This window comes from Lynx canadensis, chromosome A2 (assembly GCF_007474595.2).
Source record: "Lynx canadensis isolate LIC74 chromosome A2, mLynCan4.pri.v2, whole genome shotgun sequence".
Classification (NCBI taxonomy): domain Eukaryota; kingdom Metazoa; phylum Chordata; class Mammalia; order Carnivora; family Felidae; genus Lynx; species Lynx canadensis.
In genome coordinates, this window is record NC_044304.2 from 12,091,505 (window position 1) to 12,118,066 (window position 26,562).

At 55.1% G+C, this 26,562-nt stretch overlaps 1 protein-coding gene across 9 annotated transcripts in view; it reads right to left on the bottom strand.

The window, feature by feature from the left end:
* EPS15L1 (epidermal growth factor receptor pathway substrate 15 like 1) overlaps positions 1-26,562 on the bottom strand; it is a 98,163-nt gene that overhangs the window by 7,190 nt on the left and 64,411 nt on the right. For 3 of the 9 annotated variants that reach the window (XM_030303431.1, XM_030303466.1, XM_030303455.1), the window contains exons 17-23: positions 26,100-26,223; positions 25,092-25,142; positions 24,301-24,437; positions 20,223-20,283; positions 19,222-19,304; positions 12,826-12,958; positions 10,638-10,685 (exon numbers count right to left, since the gene is read on the bottom strand). In XM_030303431.1, coding sequence (XP_030159291.1) covers positions 10,638-10,685; positions 12,826-12,958; positions 19,222-19,304; positions 20,223-20,283; positions 24,301-24,437; positions 25,092-25,142; positions 26,100-26,223 — 637 coding nt within the window. The remainder of the gene's footprint in view (positions 1-10,637; positions 10,686-12,825; positions 12,959-19,221; positions 19,305-20,222; positions 20,284-24,300; positions 24,438-25,091; positions 25,143-26,099; positions 26,224-26,562) is intronic. The other 6 variants (XM_030303439.1, XM_030303475.1, XM_030303447.1 and 3 more) reach the window with 3 other exon arrangements.

The following is a 26,562-nucleotide window of genomic DNA, read 5'->3' on the forward strand; positions in this document are numbered from 1 at the left end:
GTGCCCCTAGGAGCAGTGGGGTCTGGCCCCCCACCCCCGAGGCCACCTTGGCATCCTGCACCACAGTGGGTTCTACCCTTCTCGGTCACACCGCCTGCCCCAGGCAGTACCAGTAGGACTCAGGTGGACCAAGAAGCGGGGAGGGGGCAGGCCGGCGCATCAGCCCACCTCTCCCAGTGGCCTCAAATCGATTCATAGGCAGACGCAGGGCCCGATGGTGGGCGGGCCCTATGAGCTAGAAGAAGGAGCCCCCCCCAGAGAGCCTTTGCCGAAGCCCTGGGTGTGCCACGCTGGCATGGGTTACGGGACCGGATGGGTCACTCCCCAGAAGGGTAGTGCAGAGTCCGTGCAGCAGGAATTAGGACCTCCCTCTCCCATAGCAAGTGACTTGCCAGAGAGAAGGCCTGGGGGAGCCCCCCCCACATTCTATACTGGCTGCGACTCTACCGCTGGGGGCTCCTCCCCCGTCCACGACAGAGCCCAGATCTTCAAGCTGTCCCTCCGGCACCAAGTGCTGCTGCAGGTGCCATCCCCCCTGACATCAGCTCTCCCACCTCCTCCTCCTCCTCCTGGACCTCCGCACCACAGGGCTGCAGGGAGCAGGGTGTTCTGGGTGCTCGCCACAGCTCCCTGGCTTGTCCCGCTGGCCTCGAAGAACCACCCCCAACACGGCCGCCGTGCACCTCCGGCCTACTCCCTGCTCTGAGGGATGAGCCAACGGGTGAGTCAAGGCCTCCCTGGTCCCCAGACTAGGGGGAGAGGAGACAGCTGTCGGGTGAGGCCGGCCCAGCCGCTTGCAAACTCCAGGCTGTCCACCTGAGAACAGTGGGGGGCAGACATACTCCAGGGGCACCCCAAGCGGGAGGAAGGGTGGGCATGCCCACACCACCCGGAGATGCCCTATTTCTCTTTGCAGCTACCGCCCCGAGCAAGCAGCTCTCCTCTCTCCTGGGTCCCTGGGAACCGCTCACCTCACTGGCCGCTCCCCCTCCCAGCTTCCTGCCCCATAGGCCATCCTCATCCAGCAAAACGGCTTTTTAACGGCTTTTTAACATCGAGCAGATCCCCACGCTGCTGAGATCTCCCAAAGGCTCTAGGAATACGCACCAGCCCCGCCCAGCTGAGTCCTTTGTGCCTGCTGTCCCAGGCCTGGGAAACCCTTCCTCTTGCAGAGCCAGAGGCTGACCCTCCCCACTTCTGGCCGAGATGCCTCCCCGTCTACCGTTCTGCGGCCCCTGTTACCTTCTGTCATTACGTCACGTGTGTATTTTTGCTCTCTCTCAACACAACATAAGCTCCCTGGGGCTAGGGCCCCGCCGTCCGCTGCTGTGTCCTGATGCTATCGTAGGGCCTGATGCTTTACACCCTCGCTGAACGGAGCTTTCTTCCTTACAGGTCCCACTGTACCCCCAGCCCCACCCCGGGCCTATGCTTCTCCCATCGCGCGGTGACTCCCGAAGGCCCTGCAACCCATGCCAAAGTCTCCCCAACCGCATTGCCTGCCACCCCTCCAGGGCTCGAGTGGCACCTCCTTTCCTGGGAACCCCCCCAACGCGGGGTTTTTTTCTGGCTAGTCCCTCTGCCTAGGATGCACTCCCGACTCCGTTGCTACTGTCCTCTCGGGGGAACTCCTGTGCCCTGTGCTCAACTCTTCCAGCCCAGCCCCGGGGCAGGCCAGACCTACCCCTGGGAGACGGGGGGTAGCACAGCAGCCACCCCTCGACCCTGTCCTCAGCCTTAGTCTCCTACTCCATGAAAAGGGGTTGCTACGGGCCGAACTGCATCCCCCACAAGTTCGTTATATTGTGCCCACCCCCAGCACCTAAGAACGTGACTGCATTTGGAGACGGGGTCTTGGAAGAGGTGATTACACTAAAATGAGGTCCTGTGGGGGGGCCCTTGTCCCATACGGGTGACTTTATAAGAAAAGGGGATTAGGACACACACGTCCACAGAGAGAAGATGACGTGACGTGAAGACATGAGGAGAGGATCACCAGCTACCAGCCAAGGAGAGAGGCCTGAGAAGGAACCAGCCAAGCCTTTCGGCACCTTGACCTTGGACGCCCAGCCCCCAGGGCCGTGGGACGGTGGTACGTTTCCGTTAGGCCGCCCAGCCTGTGGTCCTGCTACGGCAGCCCGAACACACTCACGTGGGGGTCGTGAGGGGCCCACCCCGCGTGGCTGCCAGAGCAGTGACCAGGAGGAGGGATCCCCCCACGACAGGGCTGCCTGCTTCTGTAAACCAAGCTTCTCAGGTATGCCAGTGCCAACACGCTGTGCCGGCTCGATCCCGTGTCCTCTGTGGCTGCTAGGATAACGTGAGGCCTGCGGGGGATGAACACTGACTCTCTGGCCTTTCACGGGAAAAGCGCACCCGCCCCTGATGTGGAGCGGGCACGGAGCTCGGACAGCAAGCAGGCGGTAAGCACTCACTTCTTCCTGCCATGCGATCAGGCCCTTCTGGGAGACTGGAGCCCCCCGGGGCCCCCACAAGAAAACCGAGGACCCTTGGCTGCAGCTCTCTGCTCTGATGCAGCCACTCAGAAGCCCTGTGTGCGGCACGGTGGCACCTGCAGCCTCCGGACAAGGACACCTTCGCCTTGGACCGCTTCACAGGCACCCGCCCATCCCCCCTCCTCAAGGCCTCCTTTCCCAGCGTGGAGCACAAGCCAGGGGCCGCCCCCGAGAGAAGACGCACAGCCCCAGAAGACCCCCCTGTGGAGTGTACCAGGAGGCAGACTCCACCTCGCCTTCCAAAGCCTGTGCAGCAGCAGCAGCCGAGGCCTGAGCCTGGGGGGTCACACGTGCTCCTGAGTGAAGCCCGCTCCGGGGGCTCCTGGACACCAGGAAGACTGGCCCTCATCTACACACTGACCCAGTGTATGCAAGGACCCCTGAGGCCACAGGCAGGGGTGCCCTGGGGGACAGCATCCTGAGGGTTGGGGACACAGGCTCAGGTTGCATGAGGATGGGATGCTAACCCAGTATGCACGGTCCTCGTGGCATGGCCACTCCCAGCCTCTTTCCCATTGCCACTTCCACTGTCCTAACCACCTGTACCGTCCGTCCTGCCCAGCCAGTCTCTCTTGCCTCGCCCTTCCCCGGCAGACCCCTCCCTCAGGGCTCACTCCTCCCCTGCGGGGTCTCCAACTGCCTTGTCCCCCTCCCGTGGCACCGATCCTTCCTGGTGTAGCCCCCAGCACACGAGGGTCAGTTCCTCCCAGGTGGGGCTCGGCAACTGCTGGTACAAGCAAATACCGCTCCCTGGCCCTGGTGGGGGTCCCCGTGGGCCCGGGGCTGCCGTACAAGAGCCACAGGACTGTCCTGAGGGACCTGAGGCCCTTTCGGGGAGCCCCGCTGGGGAGCTAGAAAAGAGTTCTGGCTGCCCTCCTCTGCAAGAGAGACCAATATTCACTGGTGCCCTCGTGGGCTGATTTTTTTCAAGTCAAAAACTAAAATGACAATGGACCGAAGAAGAAGATTCTAATACAGGAAAAAGTACAGACTTGCTGGGGACAGGCTGGAAATGCCAGGGCACGGCACAGCCAAGTGGCCAGCTGCTTGACTTCCTGGAGCATTTCTTGCAGGGTCTGGTCCCAAGGGCAGACAGCGGAGTGGGGATAGAGGGGTCAGCCGACCCCAGCCCGGCCCCAAGCGCGAGGAGCACAACGGTCCGAATGTTCAAAGGCAGCGCCTACTCTGTGCTCTTTCCTTCTTTTAAATTGGGAACATCTCCCCACCCTGGTTCGGGCTTGTTGTGGTTTTTAAATTGCTTTTGGGGGTGGTGGTTCAGAATCCAGCCCACTAGGATTTCAAGCTGAGGTTTCTGACAAGCAGAGAGGTGATCGGGGAGATGAAAAGTGTCGTTCACATCAAAACTGCTGGGGCCTGGTCTTGCTCCGTTGCTGAAACCGTTGTTATTTAGAAATCATGACTGCGTTAGTATGAAACCAGGGCACATCAACTGCTCTTGATTTCAGAGGGGAAAAAAAAAAAAAAGAAACAAAACGGTTTTTTCTCGGTTGTCTGTTTTTGTGCTTGGGCGCAGAGGCTGAATTATTGGACCCGACACGTGCAAAATCGGTGGCGACTCTGGCTTGGCCTGATACCGTGCTGGCGACCAGAGGCTTTCTGCAAAGAAACGCACACCGTGACTGCCCTCGGTCCAAACTTCCTACTCTGCACCCCCATTTATTTTTAGCAGCTGCACTTTTCAAACATTCTGGGTGTAGTTCCTGCTTTTACATAACCACTTCTGCTAACGCCTTAATCGTTTTTCCGATTTTCTGAGGTGTAGTTTATCTCGAACGTGACAAAGTCATTCTAAGCTGCCTCCGTGCCCCTGAGCCAAGTCACTGCCCGTTTTCTGCCTTTTCCACGACTCCAGGTACCACAAGGAAGGAAAGATGCTGACTAGAACACGGTGCAGAGGAGGCAACGGCAATCATTTTTTAGAAAGGGCTGGAAAAGAAACTAACCAGGGTGACTCCCGACACATGCCATTTGGGAGGCGTGGGGTCACCACTCCTAGAGGGCTGCGCGGGGCGCCGCCTGACCCCTTGGCGGAGGGAAGGTGGTGAGCGAGGAGGCACCGAGCGACGACCCCCCGGGGGCTGGGAGCTGCGGGCACGTCGCCCACGGTGACTCTCCAATCCTCAGAGGAGTCCTCATTAACAGAGGAGTGCAAGATTGAAGAAAAGGCAAAGTAGGGCTTATTTCAAACCGCAACAGTTTCAACAGCTACCCAAGCGGTGCACCGAAACCGCACACAGGACTGCCTTCGGCAAAAACAATACGAGCCCGATGGTTTACCACAGTGTGTGCTGTTAAAAAAAAAAAAAAACAAAAAAAAACCAGTGGCCGGCTCCACCCTGGTAGAAATTTCTTTAATTCTCCTATTTAACTTTTCAAGGCTGTGTGTGCCCCCCCCTTGCCCCCCGAACCCTGGGCACCCGGGATCGGGGAAGCGGCCGGGCCCCGGGCAGGCGCCCCTGAGTCTCTGACATCAGGACTGCCCCCTTGTCACCCCTTTCCCAACGCGCTTTTCAGGAAACCGCTGCCCAGGAAGGGTCCGCAAGAGCCCGGCCCGCCAATGGGAAAAATGACGGGCTTACAAACACAGAAAACCGGGAATGCTCAAAACTCTTGATGGGAGGTAGATTCCCTTATTTGAAAGTCTTTACTTAGGAGGAGAGGAAGAGGTTTTGGGTGATTGAGGGTCTCGATGAACCTGAAGGGTAAAAATATCAAAAATGCACCGAAGTGTGAGTGCATTTTTCATCCCAACTAGACATTTGCTGGGCTCTATTTGTAAGATTCAAGGCCGCAGCTGGAAAATGCAACTACGTTTCTAGAGCTGAGAGATAAATACAAAAACAAGAAAACACAACAAAAAAAAAAAAAAAAGAAAGAAAGAAAAGAAAAGAAAGAAAGAAAAACAAAGGTTTGTGGTCAGGACAGCTGCCCCACCTTAGCTATTACCCTACACAACACAGGACGTTCACACAACTGCCATTTATGCCAACACGGGACACGTCGACACAGCTGCCCCTCACCCTATACAACAGGGGACCCTCGGGCGACTGCCCCTCACCCTCCACGGCACGGGCACCCACCCGATTGCCACGCTTCTGACTGTCACACCACAAGGGAGGACTGTGGCTGGGGAGGGGGCACTCTTGGCTTCTCCCTTCCCGCCCCCCCCCCCCCCCCCCCGCCCTCAGCAAAACAGCTTCACCGGGGGCAGTGGGGAGAAAGAGAGAAAAAAAGCAGCACGTGCAGAGCACAAGGCTTCAAATTCATAATCCCTCGGGAACCTTTGACTGAAAGAGACTGCTTTTCAACCAACACACTTCAGCATTTTCCTCCGGCCCCCACCTATCTGGAGGGACATGGGGGAGGCGAGGGAGGGAAGAAACCCATTTCTCCAACCGCGGCGCTCGGGACCAACTAACGGCTTGCAAGCGAGGAGCCCTGCAGATGCCAGCCGTGCTCGCTCTCACTGATGCACATGTGAGAGAAGGCAAACCCCGCAGATCAAAGCCGTGCCAAGTAGCACAGCCCCGGCAGATAAAATCTGAGGTCCCCACCATCACAGCGTTGAGATTTTCCACTAAAAATATTTACTGAATTTTAAGAAAAATCTGCCTAATGCATTGAGGGGAACAGGATGAGGTTTGGTACTGAATTGTTGAGAAAAGCTGAACAAATATTTACTATTATCCACCAGGCATCTCCACAACTGATATGTTTTTCAGCCTCTACGGTGTCTGGGGTGGTCAAAGGTCATGGAATTGAGCTGGGTGACAACCCCGTGGATGTGGGGTCAACCCGCCATCAGAAGAGAGAGGAGAAAAGGGGGAAGGAAAGTGGCCACACTCTTTGGGTCCTCAAGACACACGTATCACTGAGAGAGGATTTTCAAGAAGTTTCAACAAAAGGCTCCCGACAGGGGCTACTTTAGTTCTGTGCCAAAACAGGGAGAGGAGTTTGCGACTTACAAGTCAACTTACCAATCTGTCAAATTACAGATCAGTCTTTACAACAAAAACAATACAGACTGCAGGTCTCATAGTTCTGCTTTTGCAAAAATCACATTTGTTCTTTGAATTTTGCCTTCGACACACTCTGCTGGAACAGCCCCGTGCGCCGACCTGCGCCAACCTCTCCCAGGGGCTCAGGGCGCCCTGGCAGGGGATGGGGAGACGCTCGTGGCTACGCAGCAGCCAGACGGGGGGGGAGCCCTGGGTGTGTGCCACAGGGCCGAGGTGGCCCAGCCTCCGTTCGTCCCTACAGAGGAGCTCCAAAGCTGCCAAATTGCTACCTCGGCACGGGCAGAAAGGCGTCGTGCCCACATTTAACAAAATCACAAGTGTCATAGGCGGGTCTGAAAGACGGTTAGAAAGCGTGCGTGCACTGGAGGTGCACAGCCCCCCAGGAGCTCCCTCCTACTGTGGGGGCAGCTTGCAAGGAGTGAGTCCAGTCTTAGCAGAACAGGGGACCCCCCCACTCTTGCTCTCTGCATGGCCAGACTGCCCCCTGCCCCACACGCACATGCTGTTTTTCAGCTGACAGAGGCAAAGGCAAAGGAATGACTCGGTGCTTTGAATCGAGAAATGAGGGGATGTGGGACCGTGGAGAAGTAGGGGCCACACCGGGCACGCCTTCCTAGGCTCCTTCACGTCGCTCTAAGTGGAACCAAGGGGTTGGGGGAAGCCTGGCAGCAGGCACATGAAGCCCTCAAGATGGCTGGGAAGGGGGCGGGGGACCAGGGGCGGGGCAGTGGCTCCTATCCATTCACACCCACGGTCGGTGGCAGGATGGGCAGGGGGTCCAGGCTCCCTAAGCCCACACCCCACCCTGAGGCCCCACAGCCCCCCAGGAACTCGGATTCCTCTGCTCCGGGACCCCACGCCACTGAGCTACAGATGACAACTGTGTCACTCAACTCCCACTCAATCTTCCCTCCGGGGTGCAGGAGGGTGGGCGTGTGCTAAGATAGGCAAATGCTTCTATTTTCAAACTCAGCCGACTTTGCAGAGCAGAAATGCACCCCAGAGAACAGTCCATCTCCAGGCATTTCTCAAGGAAGAGGCTGAGAGGAAAAGGGCGTTTCTCTGTCTGCGGGGAGCAGGGTCTGCTGGCGAGCGCGTGCTGCCAGGGCGTCACCCCCAGCCCTGACACAGATGCTCGTCCCCCCCCCCCCCCCCCCCCCCCCCAGCTGGCGGGGACGGCGCCCGCGGCTCCGCTGCGGCACCCCGACCCAGGCTGGCCGGCAAGTGCCAGAATTTTCCAGGCTTCTTGAGATGGCGGCGAACCGCTCTTGTCCCATTCTAGAACTTCGCTTGTACCCACCGAATTATCTCTTTGAAATCATCGTGGGAACGGAATTAAAGTAGTTAGGTTCAAGGTTGAGGTGCTAACCGCACGGCTCAACTGGAGAAGCCATTTTAAAAGTGGATCTTGAGCGACAAACAAGAGGTCCGGGACCCACACGGGCGAAGGACGGCCACCCCGGTTTCAGCCTCAGCCTGGCCTGTCAGAGCAGGTGGAGAGCCGAGCGTGCACACGGGCCGGTGCTGTGGAGGAACTCGGGGCTTCCTCCACGAGCGAGTCCTGCGGGCGGCTCACCCGGGACGGGCAGGGTGACCGCCCAGTGAGCGGGCTGGCCTGTGGGTGGGCGGCAGCCAGTCACCCTGCGTGGCGTCCACACACAGCTGTGGGAGGGGACTCCCGTTCCAGGGGGGACAGGACTGCTTTTTTGTTTTGTTTTGTTTTTTAATCATTTGACTCAAACAGGACTCAGATTAAATGCGATTTCATTTTCCCTGTGTCGGTTGGCGAATTGAGGGCAGGTGGGAGGGGACCAAAAAAGGCAACCTGGGCCTGTGCACGGCTTTATTGTGGAGGTGAAAAGGTCATTAGCAGTAATAAAAGGCTAATTAAATTGCGGAGAGGTTAAAGGTGACTTGGGGGCGCCGCAGGGGCCGGGCAGGGCACAGGGCTGCACTTGCAGGAAGTGGGGAGGGTGGGGCCGAGGGCAGGATCCCGCTATCTGTCGCTGGGGTGCGGAGGCCCAATCACTGACACCCACACAGCCATTTCCTGCCCTTGAAAAAAAATCTGTTTCTCCCTTTGCAAATCAACAACTTTTACCTAGAAACTCTTCAGCGGTGAGTTCTGACTGATCTCGGTCTCTGATCCGTTGCAGAAAATACACCATTGTTTACCTGGGGGAGGTGTGCGAGCACCAGCTTTAACTGACAGGTTTCAGAGGCTGCGAGCGGGGTCTGTTTTGCATCTGCCTGGAAGAAACCAATTCTCTCTACCAAGAACAGGCACCTGCTGCTTACTGAATACCTTGACAGACCTTTCTAGAAAAGAGCTCTGAGCACAGAGAACTCAGTGTGGACCCTGGAGCTCCAGGTGTCCCAGAGGGTGATTCTCAGTGGCCTGGAGGGCACGCTTTCTGGCTCGGGTCAAGACAGAACTGCATCTTTAGCAGCGAAAGCCGATGGCCAGCCGTGGGCTGCTCCAGTCACATGTACATGACACCAGAACTCTTTCACAGGGAACCTCGGTGAGGCTCCCAGGTGGCCGGTCCCCCACCGTGATCGCAACAGGCTGACACTTAAACACGCGAGTTTACTGCACGTCAAACCCCAGTGGAGCTTTTAAGAACAAACAAAAACAACTCCCACAGAAGGTGAACGCTGCAAGATACGGCATGCTTGAGACGGTACCCAAAAGACCATGCGTGACTCAGACCCAAACGTGCACCCCGTCCCGCACAAGCGACAAGAGCTGAGCTTCGCCAGAGAGGACCCTGGAGCCCTCTTTGAAGTTCAGCTACCCATGCTCTCTTTCAACTGCAAAGGTTTCTGCCAAACTGCAATCTCGTGGGGGAAAGGGTCCCTTGGTAACTCCCGGCGTGCACATGGCTGCCTCGGGCCCAGCTTCTGTCCGCCTCTGGGAAAGGAGCCTGTGGAAGAGGACCTGTGTCCTGGTCCCGGGACCCTGGGAGGGGTTGGGGACACACATCACACACATCACAGCGAGGGTCATCACCGTGCAGGGCACTTTCTCCACACGGCCCCTGCTCAGCCAGAGTCGGTCCCATGTTCAGTCAGGGAAACCGAGGCTTGGTGAGGAGCAGGCGCTCGCCCAGAACCCCTCAAGGAGATGGCAGAGCCAGAATGTGACCCTTGGCCCTTGCGCCAATGTCCAGAAACACGGACTGAGCCTGACCTACCATCCTGGATTCTAGTGGCCTCACGTATCAGAGCCACCTCCAGGTGCAGAGACCTGGCAGAGTTCTAGACCCTACTACGGACGAGCCGTGCCTTCATGTTGGTTTCTGTGAGTGCAGGCATGAAGCCGTGAGTTTTGGTTTGTGGAAAAAACCGTTCTCTCCAGGCAGTCTGGACCATCCACTTGGGATCTCCATGGAGCAGGGCTCCCTCACTAGGACCACAGGGCCCCCAGCAGCCGGGTACCCACTTCACCTTGCCCCCAAGGTGGGGCCACAGTGGGGCCTTCCGCAAGCTGGGAAGGCCCTTGAGTGTGACCATGTGGTGTTCCCAGGTGGCAGTGGCCACCTCAGATGCCGGCCGGGTGGCCTTTCCACACGGCAAAAGGCCCGGTCAGTGAGAAGAGCGGAGAAGCACATTCTGTTCCCTCACTTTCGAAAGGTTGGCCTTCGTTTTCTTAAAAAACAAAAACAAAAACAGAAAAACAACAAAATTTGGACATCTCCCTGGCTGCTGCCTGTTGTAAGCAGCCAAGAAAACACAAGTCGTGCCCTCTGTCCTCATAACAAACACTTTGAGCAGGACTGGCTCCAGACTCGTCCACTGACCTGTCCTGCTAATAACCAGCTAACCCCCCGACTGCTCCGGGGCTTACTCGGTCTCGCTCTGTGCAGTGTGGACGTGGAGGGGTGGTGTCAGGGTGCACGTTCCCTCCCCCCCCGCCCCAGATGCAATCATTAAAGCGTCAACTGCTCGGTTCAGATGTCATGCGTGGGGTGCATCTACATGGCCGGCAACTTCCGTGTTGTTAGAGGTTAGTACGAAATCGCAGCTGAGCCACCGCTGGAAGCGCTCAAACGACAACGCTCACACGGCGTGTACCTACCACCCAGCAGTGTGTACAGCACAGAGTTTTTCTGATCAGCCACTGCTTCTAGGTAAGAGAATCAGACGAGAGACATTTAGACCTCAACGCAGGTACGTCGCGGCCGTTACAGATCAAACACCGCGCACACATCGCCAATCTCCAGAGCACTCTGAACCTCATTCCAACTGTCGACAGGGATGGAGAGGCCCAGGGGGGGCAGGTCACTGGGTCCAGGGCTGGCCCTGCTGCCACTTTGCTGGGTGACAGTGGGTGGCCCACGTGACCTCTCTCACTTCCCTTTCCTCTTCTGAGAAACGACCATCATGGTGCCCGTCCTCTCTTGGAGGTCTTGCTAGGTAAGCTGGCTAGGGAACAGACCCACAAGTGCTCCCTGAGGGTCTATGGACATGAACAGGATATTTGGGGCACCAGCACCTCACCGGCCACGGCAGAGCAAGGGTACGGTGGCCCAAAGCCAAGAGCAAAGCAGCCTGAGACTCCCCAGAATACAGGCCCAAACCTCTCCCAAACGCGGATAGCTTCTCTGCTTTCTAAGTCCGCGGTGCGCTACAAGCAGAAGCCCAAACAGGGCGCGGAGGCTTTGCAGAGGGTGACACGAGGGGGAAGGGGACAGTGAAGAGCAAGTTTAAATGCAGATCCGGCACTGGTTCAAGTAAGGGGAGGAGGCGGAAATAAGAGTTTCCAAGAAACCCTGAGCGTGAAGTTCTGGAGCATCTCCTTGAGGCCCGACACCTCCTGCACTGTCCCGTGTACGAGCCCGTGTGTGCGTGAGAACGTGACGTGTGCAACGCACATGCAGGTGCGTGGGAGCACTGTGTGAGAACACATACAGGCGAGGGTGCACGGGAATGTGTGCATGTGTGCACACGCGTCTGCACGTGTGAGCAGCACGTGAGCATGTGAGCACGCACATAGGCACATAAGCGTGAACCCATGCGTGGGTGGGGGGTATGCAGGCATGTGCACGCATGCTGTGGCTCCCTTCTTTCAGGTGGAGCACGGAGGCCTGATGACTTTTCATCAGGAGACTGTCAGGGTCCCCGCAGAGCCGCCCTGAAGGCGGGGCTCCCGTCCTCCTGAAAGCAAGCCGTAGCTCTCTCAGGTGATATGACAGGGCAGGCGGCCTCTTAAAAATAACTTCCCCTCCCTTCACCTCTGCTAAGAGGAAGACTTTGACGGGAGGACCTTGCATGGGATGACTGGAGGGCCTGGGACCAATGACCAGGTGTCACTAGAGAGTTCCACGGGCCGCCGAGTGGAGCCCCAGGCGGACTGAAGGGCAGAAGCTACCTCAGGCAGGACCAAGTTTCGAGGGAGCGTGTGGGTCTCCTATGGCCACCCACTCAGGACAGCGTCGCGGAGACTGCCTGAAGCCAGGGCAGCAAGGAAACAGTAAGCAGGGGTGGAGGAAGGGGCTAGGAAATTGCAGTGAATCCCTCTGCCACTCGAAACAACAGCTTTCTCCTTTCGAGTCCGGCAACCTGGCCTGTCAGCCTGTGGCCGTCATAGGAGACAGAGTCCCCACACAAGCTCTGAGTCCTCGGCCTCCTCAGGGGGACACCTGGGCCCTCTCCTGAGAGTGGGGCCCCAGGGGCAGGACCGAGAGAGAGATCAGCAGCACCAGCCACAGCCAGGACGGGCCAGGTCTACAGGAAGCCCCCTGCTTAGAGCTTTTCGGGAGCGACACCGGGCGGGAGCCAAGCAGAAAAGAGCCCAGAGCCACCTGCCTCCTCTTGCATCAAGCACGGCCAAAAGGACCCCCACCCCAAACCCCACGCCGAGTCCTTAACCAGCAGGGAGGCACTGGATCGAGGGGGAGGCCTCAGCCAACTTGGAAAACAGCTCGGGTGGGAGGGGAAGCCAGAGGGGCCACCAGATCTTGATCACACACGCCACCACAAGGGCTGAGCCCTGGGCCTTCTGGAGACCACCCCGGAGGCCCACTCTGAGCCTGGAGCCCAGGGGCCCCCAGGACAGGGTGAGGGTGGGTGGGGTGGGAGGCGTGCTCCAGGCACACACTGTGCACGGACCCAGGCCTAAGCGGGAGGGAGACCCTCTTGCGCCAAGCGTGGGGCCCCCGACATCTGCTCCACTCTGGTCTGGTGAACAGAGAAGCCCCTGGTCCCCCTACCGCCGCCGGCCTGCGACGGGGGGCGGGCGCTGCGAGAGAAGAAAGCGTACTGACCGCTGGGCGGTTTAGGCCGCGGAGGAGCAGGTTTCTTCGGAGGCAGAGCGGGAGTGTCCTGTTTACTTTTAAAGGGGTCATCTGGGAATCCTGCCCCTCCAAAGGAGGAGGTGAAAGGACCAGAAGTTGGGGGCTGTAAGAGAGGACACGAAAGAGAGGCAAAAATAATCGTTAAAACGGAGGCAACGGATGTCCATTCAGCCAACGCTCACGTACCGAGAGCCTCGGCGAGGCCCCCAACCCTCCGGGGCTCTGCGGCACGGCCCCACGGGGACCCGGGTCTCTCCCAAGACCCCTGCTTTCCTCCACCCTCAACAGCCAGGGTCCTCTGGCCTGTGAGGGGCAAGCCAGCGAACAGAGAGCAGGCGAGAGCTGCCCTGTGCCTTGATGGGCTGATGTCACAAGAGGGGTGTGGCCTGCCACACGCACCATCCTACCCACACAGGGACACTGAGTCTTTCCTGACCCCAGGGTCCCCTGGGCCTCCTGCTCATGCTTCAGCGATGGGCCCCGCCCAAGCCCTCGCAGTAGCTGCAGTCCCTTCCGAGTGCCGCCTCTGGGCTGAGCACCGGGTCAGAACGGCAGCGGAGCACCCCCTCGCCCCCAGGTAGCCCGAGGGTGCTGCTGCCCCGCCCACTCCGGCCGGCACCGGCTCAGCTGCCTCTGCCAGGCTCCTCTCACCTCCAGCACGGCCCTTCCACCCCCACCCCCCCACCTCAAATGCAACTCAGAGCCGCCCTCCCAGTGAGACACATGCACGGGTGGGCAGGGGGGTAGAGGGGACAGGTAGGTGTACAGCAGTCTGCAGCCCCAGTGCCCACAGGTGGCCTCCACAGCGCTCTTCAAGGTACAGGGGGACTTCGGCAGCACCCCCCCACTGCCCGATTCTTCCGCCTCATCCCTGGGCCGCCCCCATCCCCTCGACAACTCCCCGGTCCCTGGAACTCCTTGCGCCCCACTGCACACGGGGTCTCCAGCTGGGACAAGCTCTACCTCATCCACCCTGATCCCCTCTTGTTCTCAGAGACTGACCGAGCCTCACCGCCGCCCCCAGAGTCCCTTCTGCCAACTGTGCCTGCCTGATATCCTGGTGGGACGCCACAGGACACACGTCACCATGCGAAGGCACGGGCCCCCGCCCAGGTGGTGGGGCAGCCCTGTGGCAGGCCGTGACTCGTCTCCGTGGGCAGCTCGTGCGCAGAGTGCCAGTATGGTGCCGGGCCACGACAAACCCCAGCAGCAGACGGACGAGCTGTAGATGGGCCAGCGCAGGTTTTGGGTGACAGGGCCTGAGTCCTCCTTCCTCTGGGATCCAGTCATGGCACACAGCTCCCCCTCCCCTGGGATCTGAGCACAGGGATAATGACGTGCAACCCCCGCCCCAGGCACAGTCATAGACACCAGGCTCCAGTGGGGAAGAGGTGGCCAGCCCACAACGAGAGGGACATCCTGCTGGGCAATCCTGGTCCCCTCTACCAGCCCTCCGAGACCTCTAGGGTGGGAGATGTTGGCTCCTTGCTGATCTTCTCGTCTTCAACGACGCTTTACACACAGGGAAACTGAGGCACAGAGAGGCGATGTAGCCTACAGCCACAGAGCACCTCAGTGGTGGAGTCAGGGAGTTAGGAAGCCACGTCATCTGCCTCCGGGGCCAGGGCCCTCCACTGCCGGCGGCCTACCCCCTGCGATAGGTCTGGGGCCTTGAACCAGGCCGAGCTCTGTCCTCGGGCCCAGAGAGACACAGGTGGATGCAGCCAAGAGGCAGAACAGGTCGCGGGGTCAGTGGGACAGCAAAAGCCCTGAGGAAGACGGGGGTCAAATGAGGAAGACTCAGTCCCCTGCCAAGACCATGCCGGCCCCCCAGGAAGCTCAGAGCAAGAGGGGCAGACGGGGCTGGCAGGACTGTGGTAGGGCAAGGAGGTTCTTCCCTCCGCGGCCACTGCCCCCCCCCCCCCGTTCTGGGCTCGGTGGACACCTGTCCTTTTAGGAACAGAAGGCAGGGAGTCCTGCAGCTCAAGTTTCTGGAACGTCTGCACTACAGAGTGCAGTGGTCAGGAGGAGGCTGGGAGGCCCTGCCTGGGCTGGAGGCCCGGCCCTGCCACAGCCAACTGCTCGGTGCCTCAGCTTCCACATCCGTGAAATGGCCATAATGACAGGCCCTCGCTCTAGGGCTGCAGCAAAAATGCAACGAAGTCATGTGTAAACAGCTCCAACAGATACCCCAAAAACACTGGCCCAAGATGGCAAAATGATCATGCCAAGGGTGTGGCCGTGGTCAAATTCTTTTAGATGCCCATAGGAACCTGCGGATGCCCCATCAGCTACTGATGTTTTATTCCTGCCGTTTCCCATTAACCATAGACCCTGCCCCTGGAGGGCGACAGCGTGAGAGTTGAGGCGAAGTGTCAAGGTCTATTTAGAGTCTGTAGTCTGGGAATGGGGGTAAGGGGTAGGTGGGCAAAGTTGCTGGGAGAGCATGTGGGTTCTGCTCCTGCCCCCGCCATTCACCAAACACAGGCTCATGCGATTTCTGCACAACCTGAGACAGGCAGGCGGGAATCAAAACCAATTTCTTAGCAGGGAGGTGGCATCACCAGCCCAAAGGCCCCCCACGTGGACCCCAGTCTTCGTCCCGACTGTTGGGAATGCACCAGCTCTGGAGTGGCAGCTGGAGCCCTCTGGACACACCCCGCTGTGTGTCGGGTACACGGGGTCCCTGTCCATCCAGCCCACGAGCTGCAGCCTGGACCACGAGCCATAACGATGGTCCCAGCTGGTGGAGGGCACTTGCAGGCCAGGATATCCCTCTGTCCCCTGTGTGCTCAAACCCACTGAGCTGGTGAGCTCCCTCCAGTGGGACAGGGCTCCACCCATAAAGGCCCACTCCCACCACGTCCGTGAGCCACAGCACTTCTAACACCACACAGCCCGAGAGCAACATTTCCGAATCCCAATTTTCACAACTCCAGGTTTCCCAAGAAGCCTCCTCTGGGACCCGACCCGTTCCTCCTCAGGCTGCAGCTTCAGGGAAAGTCGCTATTTTTAGAAGGGTTTCAGTAAAGCCGGCAGGGGCTCTCCGGGCTGGCACAGCGTGAAGCGTGCTCAGAAAGAAAAAAAAAGAAAAAGAAGAGAAAAGCCACTATAAAAAGCACCTCTGAGAGGAACATGTTTGGGTTCACGGTTTAAAGAGTTGGTTTAAAGCAAGCTACTCTCACCTTTTAAGAAACGGCCCTAAATAGGAATGCATAGCTTTAAAAACCACTGGAAAAACGACTGGAAAGGGCCTGATGACCAGCCAAGGACTGCACGGATGGCTTTTTTTCATGGGGGGAGGGAGTGAAATAATTATGTTCAGGTCTTGTTCTTACTCTCAGATGCTCAGAATTTGTTCTTAAAGCAAGGGGATGGATTAACACGGGTCTAAAAACATCTCTGCGTGTTGGGGGGTGGGAGGACCTCCCCTGCCAGCAGCAAGCCCGAAGATTCTCCCGAAGGAATGTGCTGGAACCAGCTCTCTGGAGGTCACCCTCCCTCTGCACCGCCACGCAGAGGAGGACACCTCGACTTAGGGTGGAGTCAAGAAAGGGCTCCGTGTGCATCGCCTTGCCACCCCACTCAGAAGGGGAAAAGCTGGCAATGTAAAAAACACACACAAAAAAACAAAACCAAGAAGCCAAAAAAAAAAAAAAAAAAAAGGCTTCTCGCCACTTTACTTTCATTTCCTTCAGCATTTTATTTATACACACGATGTTTTTCTTGAAAAACAGAAAGAGAACCGAAGGGGAAAACAGAGTCCTACCAGGTTAGGGCTCAGTGCACAGCTGGACAAGTGGCAGGACACTGGGAGGTGACGGGAGCGTGGAAACAAAACAAAGGAGCACTGGAGACAAATTTTCCACGGCCCCGTCCAGCTCCGTCCAGCCAGTGCCTCCAACAGGAAGGGGCCACCAGCTCTGGAGTCACAAGTGCACGTGTGTGTGCAGCCTGATCAAGGGACACGAGGACAAGGAGAGGGAAGCCCAGAGCCCATCCAGACTGGCCGCCCTGCACAGCCCCCGCCAGCCCATGCAGCCTCGATGAGGACACCTCTCAAAAGGGCACCTCTTGTGCCCTTGTCCTTGTCTCAGCTCTGGCCACTGGCGGCTCACTCCCTCTGTCTTTGGGGCCAGCCTCCCAAAGGGAGAGGGCTCGCTGGAGGACAGCTGGAGAATGCAATGCAGGCCCCTTCGTTTGGGGACTGCTGCCACCGTGTGGCACAAGTTTTCTGCTTTCAAGAGGTGATTTTCCTGCCTACTAAGCAGGGACGAGAAAGCGAAGGACGCACAGCTCCACTCCAGGAGCAGGGAGGGCCGTGTGTAACAGCCGCCAAGTGATAGGCAAACGTCCGAGCAAATCTCCTGTCCTGGGGCCTTCTGGCCAATCCCAGACAGCATCCTGACCGTCCGAGTCCCAGCGTTCCCACACGAGGGACGGAGGCTTGCTCCCTGCAGGCACTGCAATGAGAGGCAGCTACACCAGCACCTCCGAGCTCCCTCCTGTGACAGCCGATGGCTAAGCAGACACCCTCTCTCTGGCCAGAAACTGGGTTTGCTACCTTGACGAAGTACGCTCAATGTGCTTCTCTGAAAACCCGAACAGAGTCTCAAAGGTTTCTCAGAAGCCGTGTGCCACAATCACACATTGGCTCACCACAAGCGCTCAGTGCCCAGACGAGTGTGTGTCCCTCAGGCTGAGTGTACGTGGGGCCAGCAGGCCCCCCGGGAGCTGGCTCGGCGGGGACGGGTGGGGGAGGGGTGGGGGCTGCCCAGCAGGGGTGGGCAGCGTGCAGGAAGCAAGTGACTCCTTGCTGCGGATGCTCGGCTCCCACGTGCTCCGAGATGCCCTCCCCAGCTCCCTCTCCACCATCTGGCTTGTGAGCCTTCCCCACTAGGAGGGAAGACCAGGGATGGGGACAGGCTCCCGCTTGTGGCCGCCACCCGCCCCACACACACCACGGCAATGGCACCTGGGCTGGAGCAGGTGGATACTGAAGACTGCAGGAATGAGTGAAGAAGTATGGCTCTGGGGCCGCGGGCTGTGAGGCCCTCACCCGCCTGCAGGGACTATTAGCAAGCAGCAGAGCACAAGTGGGTCCTCGGGACGGGGCCCTGAGGCCCACATGGGGCACACCTAATGCCGCTTTCCCGAATTCTTATCAGAGAAGTACGTACTCATACTTAAAACCAAGGGACGCTAAAGATTATAACGAAGATCTGCAGACCCTCGGACCATTGCCTTTCCCACTCACCATGGCCGACGTTTTTGACTTCTTAGCGGTTTCTTCTGAGATTTACCTCTATAATCATGGGCAGCTACTGTTATTTCTTGATCTGTCCATTTTGGACATGATCTACTGACTTTTTGCTACGTTAAAGATTTAGCATTCTCAGGGCAACGCTCAGTTGGTGGGTGGCTCAGTGGGTTAAGCACCCGACTCTTGATTTCGGCTCAGGTCACGATCTCATGGTTCATGAGACGGACCCCCACACTGGGCTCTGCACTAAGCATGGAGCCTGCTTGGGACTCTCTCTCTCTCTCTCTCTCTCTCTCTCTCTCTCTCTCCCTCTCTCCCTCTCTCCCTCTCTCCCTCTCTCCCTCTCTCCCTCTTTCCCTCTCTCCCTGTCCCTCCTCCGCTCATGTTTGTGCATTCTCTCTCAAAATAAATAAATAAATGATAGAGCTTCCTAGCCACAACTCCCAGCCCCTTGCACAACAGGACCCCGACACCACCAGGGGCTATATTCGCCTGAGCGTGGCACGCAGCTACTGCCCAGCCCGACAAGTGCAGGAGTGTCATCTGTCTTGAACCTGTGTATTTGTTCACAAAACCCAGCCCTCACTTTCCAAACCCTTCTCGGGTTCTCACAGGCAGCTCCCACTTACATAACCGGCCCACGTTCTCCGGATCCCTCCCGCCTGCCAGCCTGCAGCCCACAGTTCCAGTCTCAGCTGCACGCACACCAGGCCTGGCACCCGTGACCCTCCTGAGTCCCCTGTGCCTAATGCCTTCTCTTCTCTGGGTCTGTGCAGCCACAACTTTATTGCCTAAGATCTGGCAGCTAACAGACACCAGTAGGACTGGGGGGAGCCCGTGACACGTAGGCCTCGTGGAGGGATTCAGGGCTCTGGCAGTTTCACTCAGAGGAAGGGAAATGGAGCCAATCACAACCACAGGCATTTTCTAGACCCTGCCTGCCGGCTCACGGCCTCACATGAGGATGCGTTTCAGAGTCTGACAGGTGCCGAGGAAATACATACGTGGTATTAATAATTATGCCTGGCTGCTCACGACAAGACCACGACAAGAGGCACAAAGACACTGGCAGAGGCACACGTGCTCCGTGGGTGGGGCTTTACCTTGGACATCTGGCTGAAGTCGGCAAAGCCCTCAGCACTATTGAAGGACCCACTTCCAAAGGGGTCTAAGGTTCCAAAGGGACCTGCAAAGTGGCACCAACAGACGCAGAGTTACAGGGCGCTCAGGGAACACACCTCCTGGGGTCAGGGTCAGGTGCTGCCTCTCCATATTCCACGGCCCCCAGCGCGGGACATCTGAGGAGGTGGCCAGGGCCGTCGTGCACCTGGACGCAGGCCCTCAACAAGGCCTCCCTGGCCCCACCTGCGCTGGCTCATGGTTGGTCTAGCTCGGCCGGAAGTCTCTTGCTGTGACGGCCGCCTAGGGGACAGCCACAGGGACTCTGCCCCATCTGTACTTCTAGCCAGCACTGCTCACGGTCAGCAGACTAGTGACAGGTGTGGAAGCACAGCCCGGGTCAGGGAGGGGGGTGCAGTTCTGCAGTGACCCACCACCAGCGCCATGTATGTGGGGAGCCTGTCCGTGCAGTTTGCCAAGCTTTCTCCTTTGGGGGGGCAATTTGCCTGGATAACCCCCACACCCACCTATGGTAATGAACTCTAGGCAAGCACGAGCTGCTAGGCAAGGCAGTAGGACCAAGCAGGGACTGTCCCCCAGAACCAGGGGGAGTCCACAAATGCTCCCCTCCCTCAATGCAGAAGCCAGTACCCTCGGTCAAACTTTGGATTCTTTTAGGAAAAAGATCCGAAGGTACAAACCAGAGATCCGTAAGGAGCAATGAGCAAAGAGCAACCAGTAACAGTGGTGCTATTACTGACTTCATCCCTACTGCCGACCTCCCTTTCCACAAAGATGAGCAGTGGCGGGGGCGGGGGGAGGTATAGCTGGCTTTGGCTAAAGTGCTTCCGGCGAGGATCTGGGCGCCCCTGGCTAATGACATAAACTCTGAGGACACACAGCTTTGGAAATAAAACCATCACCGGGTGGGCTCCCTCCACTGGCAGCGGGGAGGGTCAGAAGGAAAATAAGCCATCGGTCTCACCTGATCCTTTTGAGGAGACACTGGAGGATGAAAAAGGTTCACTGGATTCAAAGGGGTCGAGCTGAGTGAAAGGAGAGAGGAAGAGTGAAAAGCAGTTCACTCATTTACCCAGCCATTCGTTCAACCACACACTGTCCTGACATCTGGTGCTGGCCACGAGGAGGATAAAGTGGTTTGTACTAAACCCTGGTGGAGTAAAATCCCCACAGGCCAAACCCTCCTGCAGATAACACCTCTAAACTCTGGACAAAATACAAAACACAGGTAAATACAAGCAACCACCTGAAAGCTCAGGAAGTGAACCAAAGCAGGAAGACTCTGGACGAGAATTCAAGGTGGGCAGGAACGAACAGAACCAAGTTGAATCTTCTGTCTGGACAGCTATAATCTGAGGGCTTTGCGAAGCTAAGACCCCAACAGAAAACTCGCCGTCCGGACTCTCTGGAGGAACAGAGCAGTATCCAGTCACCACGAAAGAGCACTCATGATACACAGGATACGTTTCTAAAGAACCAGAAAAATGTGGCCAGTTCTCAAGGGAAAAGACAATCAATAGAACCAATCCCAAGACGCCCCAGACGCTGGAATTCTTAGATGAGGACGACTTTAAAGCAGTAACAACTGTGCTCAATGAAGTAAAGGAAAATACTCTTCAGAGGAATGGGTAGATCTTAGCAGAAAAACAGCAACCACACAAAGAAACAAATGGAAATTCTAAAACTGAAAAAGGTACACTATCTAGAATAAAACTTCACTAGGTCAGCTACACAACAGATAGAGAAAAAAGTAAGTGAGACAGAAGACAGATCTGAAGAAATTATCCAATCTACAAGAAAAAAAGAGAGAGAGAGAAAGAAGAATGAGAAAACAGAGCCTCAGGGACTTGTGGTGACATCAGCAAAAGCTCTAACATATAAGTAACTGTAATCTCACAAAGATAGAAGAGAACAGGGGAGACAAAGAAAATGTTTAAGTAACAGCCCAAAACTTGCAAAGTCCAGTAAAAGATATTTAGAGATTTATGAACCTCAGCAAACCCCAAACAACATAAATACAAAGAAAACCACATACATATGCTTCACAAACTACTGAAAGGCAGAGAGAGACAGAGAGGGAGAGACAGAGAGACAGAGAGACAGAGAGACAGAGAGACAGAGAGGGAGAAAGCAGCCAGAGAAGAACAGGATGGTACATTTGGGAGAACAAGTGCCTGAGACTGACGGCTTCTCCTCAAGGACAAGGAAGGCCAGAAAGCAGTGGAACAATACCCTCAAAGTGCTGAAAGGGGCAAAAACTACTAGCTCAGGCAGCGATACCCTTCAAGAATGACAACAAAGCAGACCTGTATTAGAAGAGGTGCCAGACCAAGTTCTTCAGGCTTAAGGAAAAGGATAATGGGAGGAAACGTCAGATCCGGAGGAAGGAATAAAGAGCAAATGGCAAATATATGGGCAAAAATAAACAGACCACTTTTTTCCTCTTTAAAATTTCTTTTACATACATACAGTGGATTAAGGCAAAACTTAAACGACTGTCTTCCAGGGTTTATGACGTATTTAGACATATTATATTCGTAGGACACCTGTAACATAAGAGGAGACACTGCTGGCTAGGGAGGAGGTAGATAAAGGGATCTATCCTTTAGACAGGATCGTTACCCCCCAAGAAAATTTGGCTGCAAGTTTTCTACATTTTACATAAAGTGATGTAACGTTCACTCCAAGGAGCCTATGAAAAGTTAAGGGCGTATATGGTAATCCCTAAAGCAACCTCTAAAAAATAATAGAAATAGATATAGGTAAAATAGGCCAAAAGATACTAGAAAATGGAATTCTAGAAAATATTCAAATAGTCTAAAAGAAGGCAGAGGGGGGTCCGGGTGGTTCAGTCGGTTGAGTGTCTGACTCTTGATTTCAGCTCAGGTCATGGTCCCAGGGTCGTGGGATCGAGCCCCACATCAGGCTGTGCACTGAGCATGGAGCCTGCTTAAGAGTCTCTCTCTCCCTCTGCCCCTCTCCCCTAGTGCATTCTCTCTCTCTCTCAAATAAATAAATAAATAAATAAATAAATAAATAAATAAATAAATAGAAGAAGGCAGAAAGGGAATAGAGTGACAAAACAAAGGGGATAAAGAACAAGCAAATAATAAAATAGACTCAAATCTAACCACAACAATAACTGAATTAAATGTTAATGGTCTAAATACTCCATTTCGAAGGCAGAGATTTCCAGACTGGATTGACCAGCAGCCCCAACTACATGCTCGCTCTAAAAGACCCTTCATATATAGAAACCCATTTATTGAAAGTAAATGGATGAAAAAAGGTATAGCGTACAAAGAGTAAGCATAAGGAGGATGAGGCAACTATTTTAATAGATAGAACAGATCTCAAGACAAAGGTGTCACCAGAGGAAGAAAGAAAGCTTTTATAATGATAAAAGGGTCACTGCATCATGGTGATACAACCAGCAGAAATGTGTAGGCACCAGACAGAGCTTCAAAATACATGAAGCAAAACTTGACCGAATTAACGGGGCTATAGACAATTCCACAATCACAGATTTTTAACATTCCTCTCTCAGCAATTGGGAAAGCTATAAAACAAACAAACAAACAAACAAACAAACAAACAGAAAACAGTAAAGACACAAATGATCTGAACAGTACTATCAACCACACTGATGTAATTCGCATTTATAGAACCTGACAACCATAGATAAACATTCTTCTCAATTATACAGTATGGACACCAATGTAAACCATAAAATGAATATAAACAAATTTAAAAGGACCGCAAAAAATACAAAACATGTTCCCTAGGAGCATATTTAATTAGAAATCGATACTATAAGACACGTAAAAGAAAAAAAAAACCAAGTATCTGGAAACAAAACAGTATTTTAAATAATACATGGTTCAACAGAGATATCGCAAGGGAAACTAGAACATACCACAAACAAAAGGCAGTAAAGATAGAACATATCAAAATGCGTGGAATGTGGCTAAGCAGTGCTCAGGGCAAAATGTGTAGTTTGAAAACATTTATATTAGAAAAAACGGTCTAAGATCAGTGACCTGAGGTTGAATCTTCAGATGTTAGAAATGGAAGAGCAAAGTACTAACCCAAAAGAGGAGGAAGGAAATAATAAAAAGCAGAAATCAGTGAAATAGAAACAAACAGGAGGGGAAATTAACATAACCAAAAGCTGGTTGATGGACAAGCTCACCAAAATTGACCCACAGAGAGTGAGAACACACATCACACACAGCTCAATACCAAGAATGAAAGGGGGTCCCCGCGACAGGTCTCACAGACGGAAACGTTACAAAACAATCCTGGCCTTCAAGAAACCCTGGGTCTAGAGGGACAGACAGGGCACGTGTAGGGCTTTGGAAGAGATATAGCCCAGAACATGAAAGGAGGCTATAAGTCGCCCTCCCCTAGACATGAGAATTCTCTGTTCAATCAGAGTCACTGTTTTGCTTTTCAAATCCTAGCTGACAGCCATTTAATGCAGTGTGTTGGGCCTAACACTGCAAAACACACGGTCCGCTAGATGCTGGGGGTGGAGAGGGGCACGTGAGTGCCTCACACACTAAGTGCTGCCAGGAAGATGGCAGGGTGGTCATGTGGAATGTGTGATGCTTTGTTTTGTTTCATTTTTGTTGGGAGATGGGGTCGCAGTGGGGCAGGCGACAGAACAGAGAAGCCAGCCAGTGGGCCTGAGCTGAAGTGACAGGGGCACAGGAAGGAACAGAGAAAAGAGAGCTATTCGGGGCCCAACCCATCCTGACGCGGGCTCAGTGCACCTCTGAACGTGACCCCTGATTCATGGGACAAGCCTCACAGGGACTAGTCACCTCACCTTCCAGGAGTAGGACATGCCTGTGGCCCAGCTCCCGGAGAACCGTGTGGCGCTCACGGCCTACGCGCACACGTGTCAGGCTTCGCGAGCTCAGTCCGCATGTTGGAGCCCCGGACTCGGCCCGGGGGTGGGCGGGGGATAAGGAAGGGCCACTTTCGTGTGCGCCAAGGGCACACACGGGCAGCACCTAGGCCTCCCAGGTGACACTCACCTTTGAGGGTAAGGAAGGGTTTTTCGTGAACGGGTCTGAGGTAAATGGGTCATTCTTTGTCTGTTTCTTAAAGAAGTCGTCAGGTGCAGAGCCACGGAACGGGTCGCTTTCTTTGAAAGGATCCCCTCCAAATGGATCTAGAAGGTGTTTTGGAAAGCGAAGAAAAACATGCCCCATGAATAAACAACACTGCGCTTAGTGAAAGAACCCAAACATAAAAGAGTGCGTAGCTGACTGATGCCCCTTATATGAGATTCTAGAAAAGGTAAAAACCATAATGACAGAAAGCAGATCAGTGATTGCTCGGGACCCGGGGATGGGGGGTAGGAGGCAGAAGAGAACCTTCTGGGATGATGGAAATGTTCTCACCTAACTCAAAACTCATTTATCAAAACTCATCTAATTATACACTTAAAATTGGTGAATTCTGCTGTGTATAAATTACACCTCCCGACAAAGCTGACTTTAATAATGAAAACACAGGTAAATCCAGAGATAGACAGCAGATTGGTGGTTGCCTGGGGCTGGGGGAGGAGGGCGTGACTGTTCACGGGGATAAGGTTTCCTTTTAGGGGATGGAAACATTCTAGAACTACACACAGGTGGTGGTTGTACATTAAGAATGTACCGAATGCCACTGAATTGTCACTTTAAAAATGTTGAGTTTTGTGTTCTACAAATTTCACCTCAGCAAAAAAAAAAAAAAAAAAAAAAAAAAGAAAGAAGTAGATAAATAAGGGTGAGGACCAGTCCATGAAAAACCAAAAAGCCTCTTCCACAAAGGCTTTTACCTGCTGAAGCGGTCTGTTGTTCTGCGAAGGGGTCATTCTGGAACGGGTCACCTAGATCGGAGGAGAGAGGAATGTTTAGCTCTACCGTAGAAATGACCCTGGCATATCCAAGGAGGAGCAGCGACTGGCCGAGGCGGCTGTTCCCAGCTGGGGGGTTCAGGACGAAATGAGGCACCACTGGCTGCTCGACACGGGGCCACAGCGAGGGGAAATGTGGAACGAGCCAGAATTCACTGCTCGCTCGCTCTCCGCCATGCTACACTCTTGTACCTCATTCTCCCTCTCACCTCCCCCAGCCAGGACAACACAGGGCCCGACCCACGGCCAGCCCCAGTGTGAGGACGAGCTCCACACATCTGAGCTTCCAGAGCCGCCCGGTGTCGCTTTGGTCCTGTGGTGCTTCGATTCCACACGTGATGCCGGAAAGGCACTCCCCTCTGCCCTCTCCACGCCTCGCCCCTCTCTGTACATTTGCTCAGGGACGTACAGATAGCCTTCCTGGAAATGCTACCTTGCTCTGAAGGACCAAAGCGAGAACATGTATCTCTAGAAGACTTCTTATTCTGGACTCATGTGGGGCTCTGGGCAAATGTGTCACATCGAGACCTTAGATTTATGTGGGGACTTGTCGCTCACTGGGGAGTCTCACGATCACGACTACCTCTGGTTATCTTATCCATCCCACCAGGGCAGCGAGGGAGAACTTACCACCCCGACAGGAGGATGGGAACCAAAGCGAGCAGAGGTCGAGGGCGGAGCCAGCTGCCCGTGAACATGGGCACCTCACTGCAAGCTGGGAGCTCAGCTCTTCCCTCCCAACTCTAACACCTCAGCTCCGCAGTGGACCAGGCCGAGGTGCAACACTCTGGTGACCCACGGGGCTCAAAGAACTCACTTCCCCCTCCATTCCAGAAGGTGCTACTGGCCAACCACTCTGGTCATTGGACAACTCTAACAGGCACAAAGTAAACAGCCCTTCAATGACTAAGTGGGCACCGAGAGAGATACCTTTGAAGGGATCAGCTCCTTTAAATGGGTCGGATTTGAAGGGGTCTTCGGTCTGGAAAGGATCCGGATGCAATTCTTGGGCATTGTTGCTAAATAACAAGGCTTTATTTTTGAAAGGATCGTCCTGTAATTTTGTGAAGAGACAGGACAGGAACTTTATTATTTCAAATTTAAAGCAAAGTACAGAATTCCATACCCAACTTGCATGTTTCTCCTTCAAGCAGTGGGACCCTACGGAGAATGACTAAAAAAATCATTGAAATGGGGCACCTGGGTGGCTCAGTCGGTTCAGCGTCCGACTTCTGGCTCAGATCATGATCTCACCGTTTGTGAGTTCGAGCCCCACACTGGGCTCTCTACTCAGCACAGAGACCTCTTCGGATCCTCTGTCCCCTTCTCTCTCTGCCCCTCCCCATTCTCACTCTCAAAAATGAATAAACATTTTGAGAAAATCGTTGAAGAA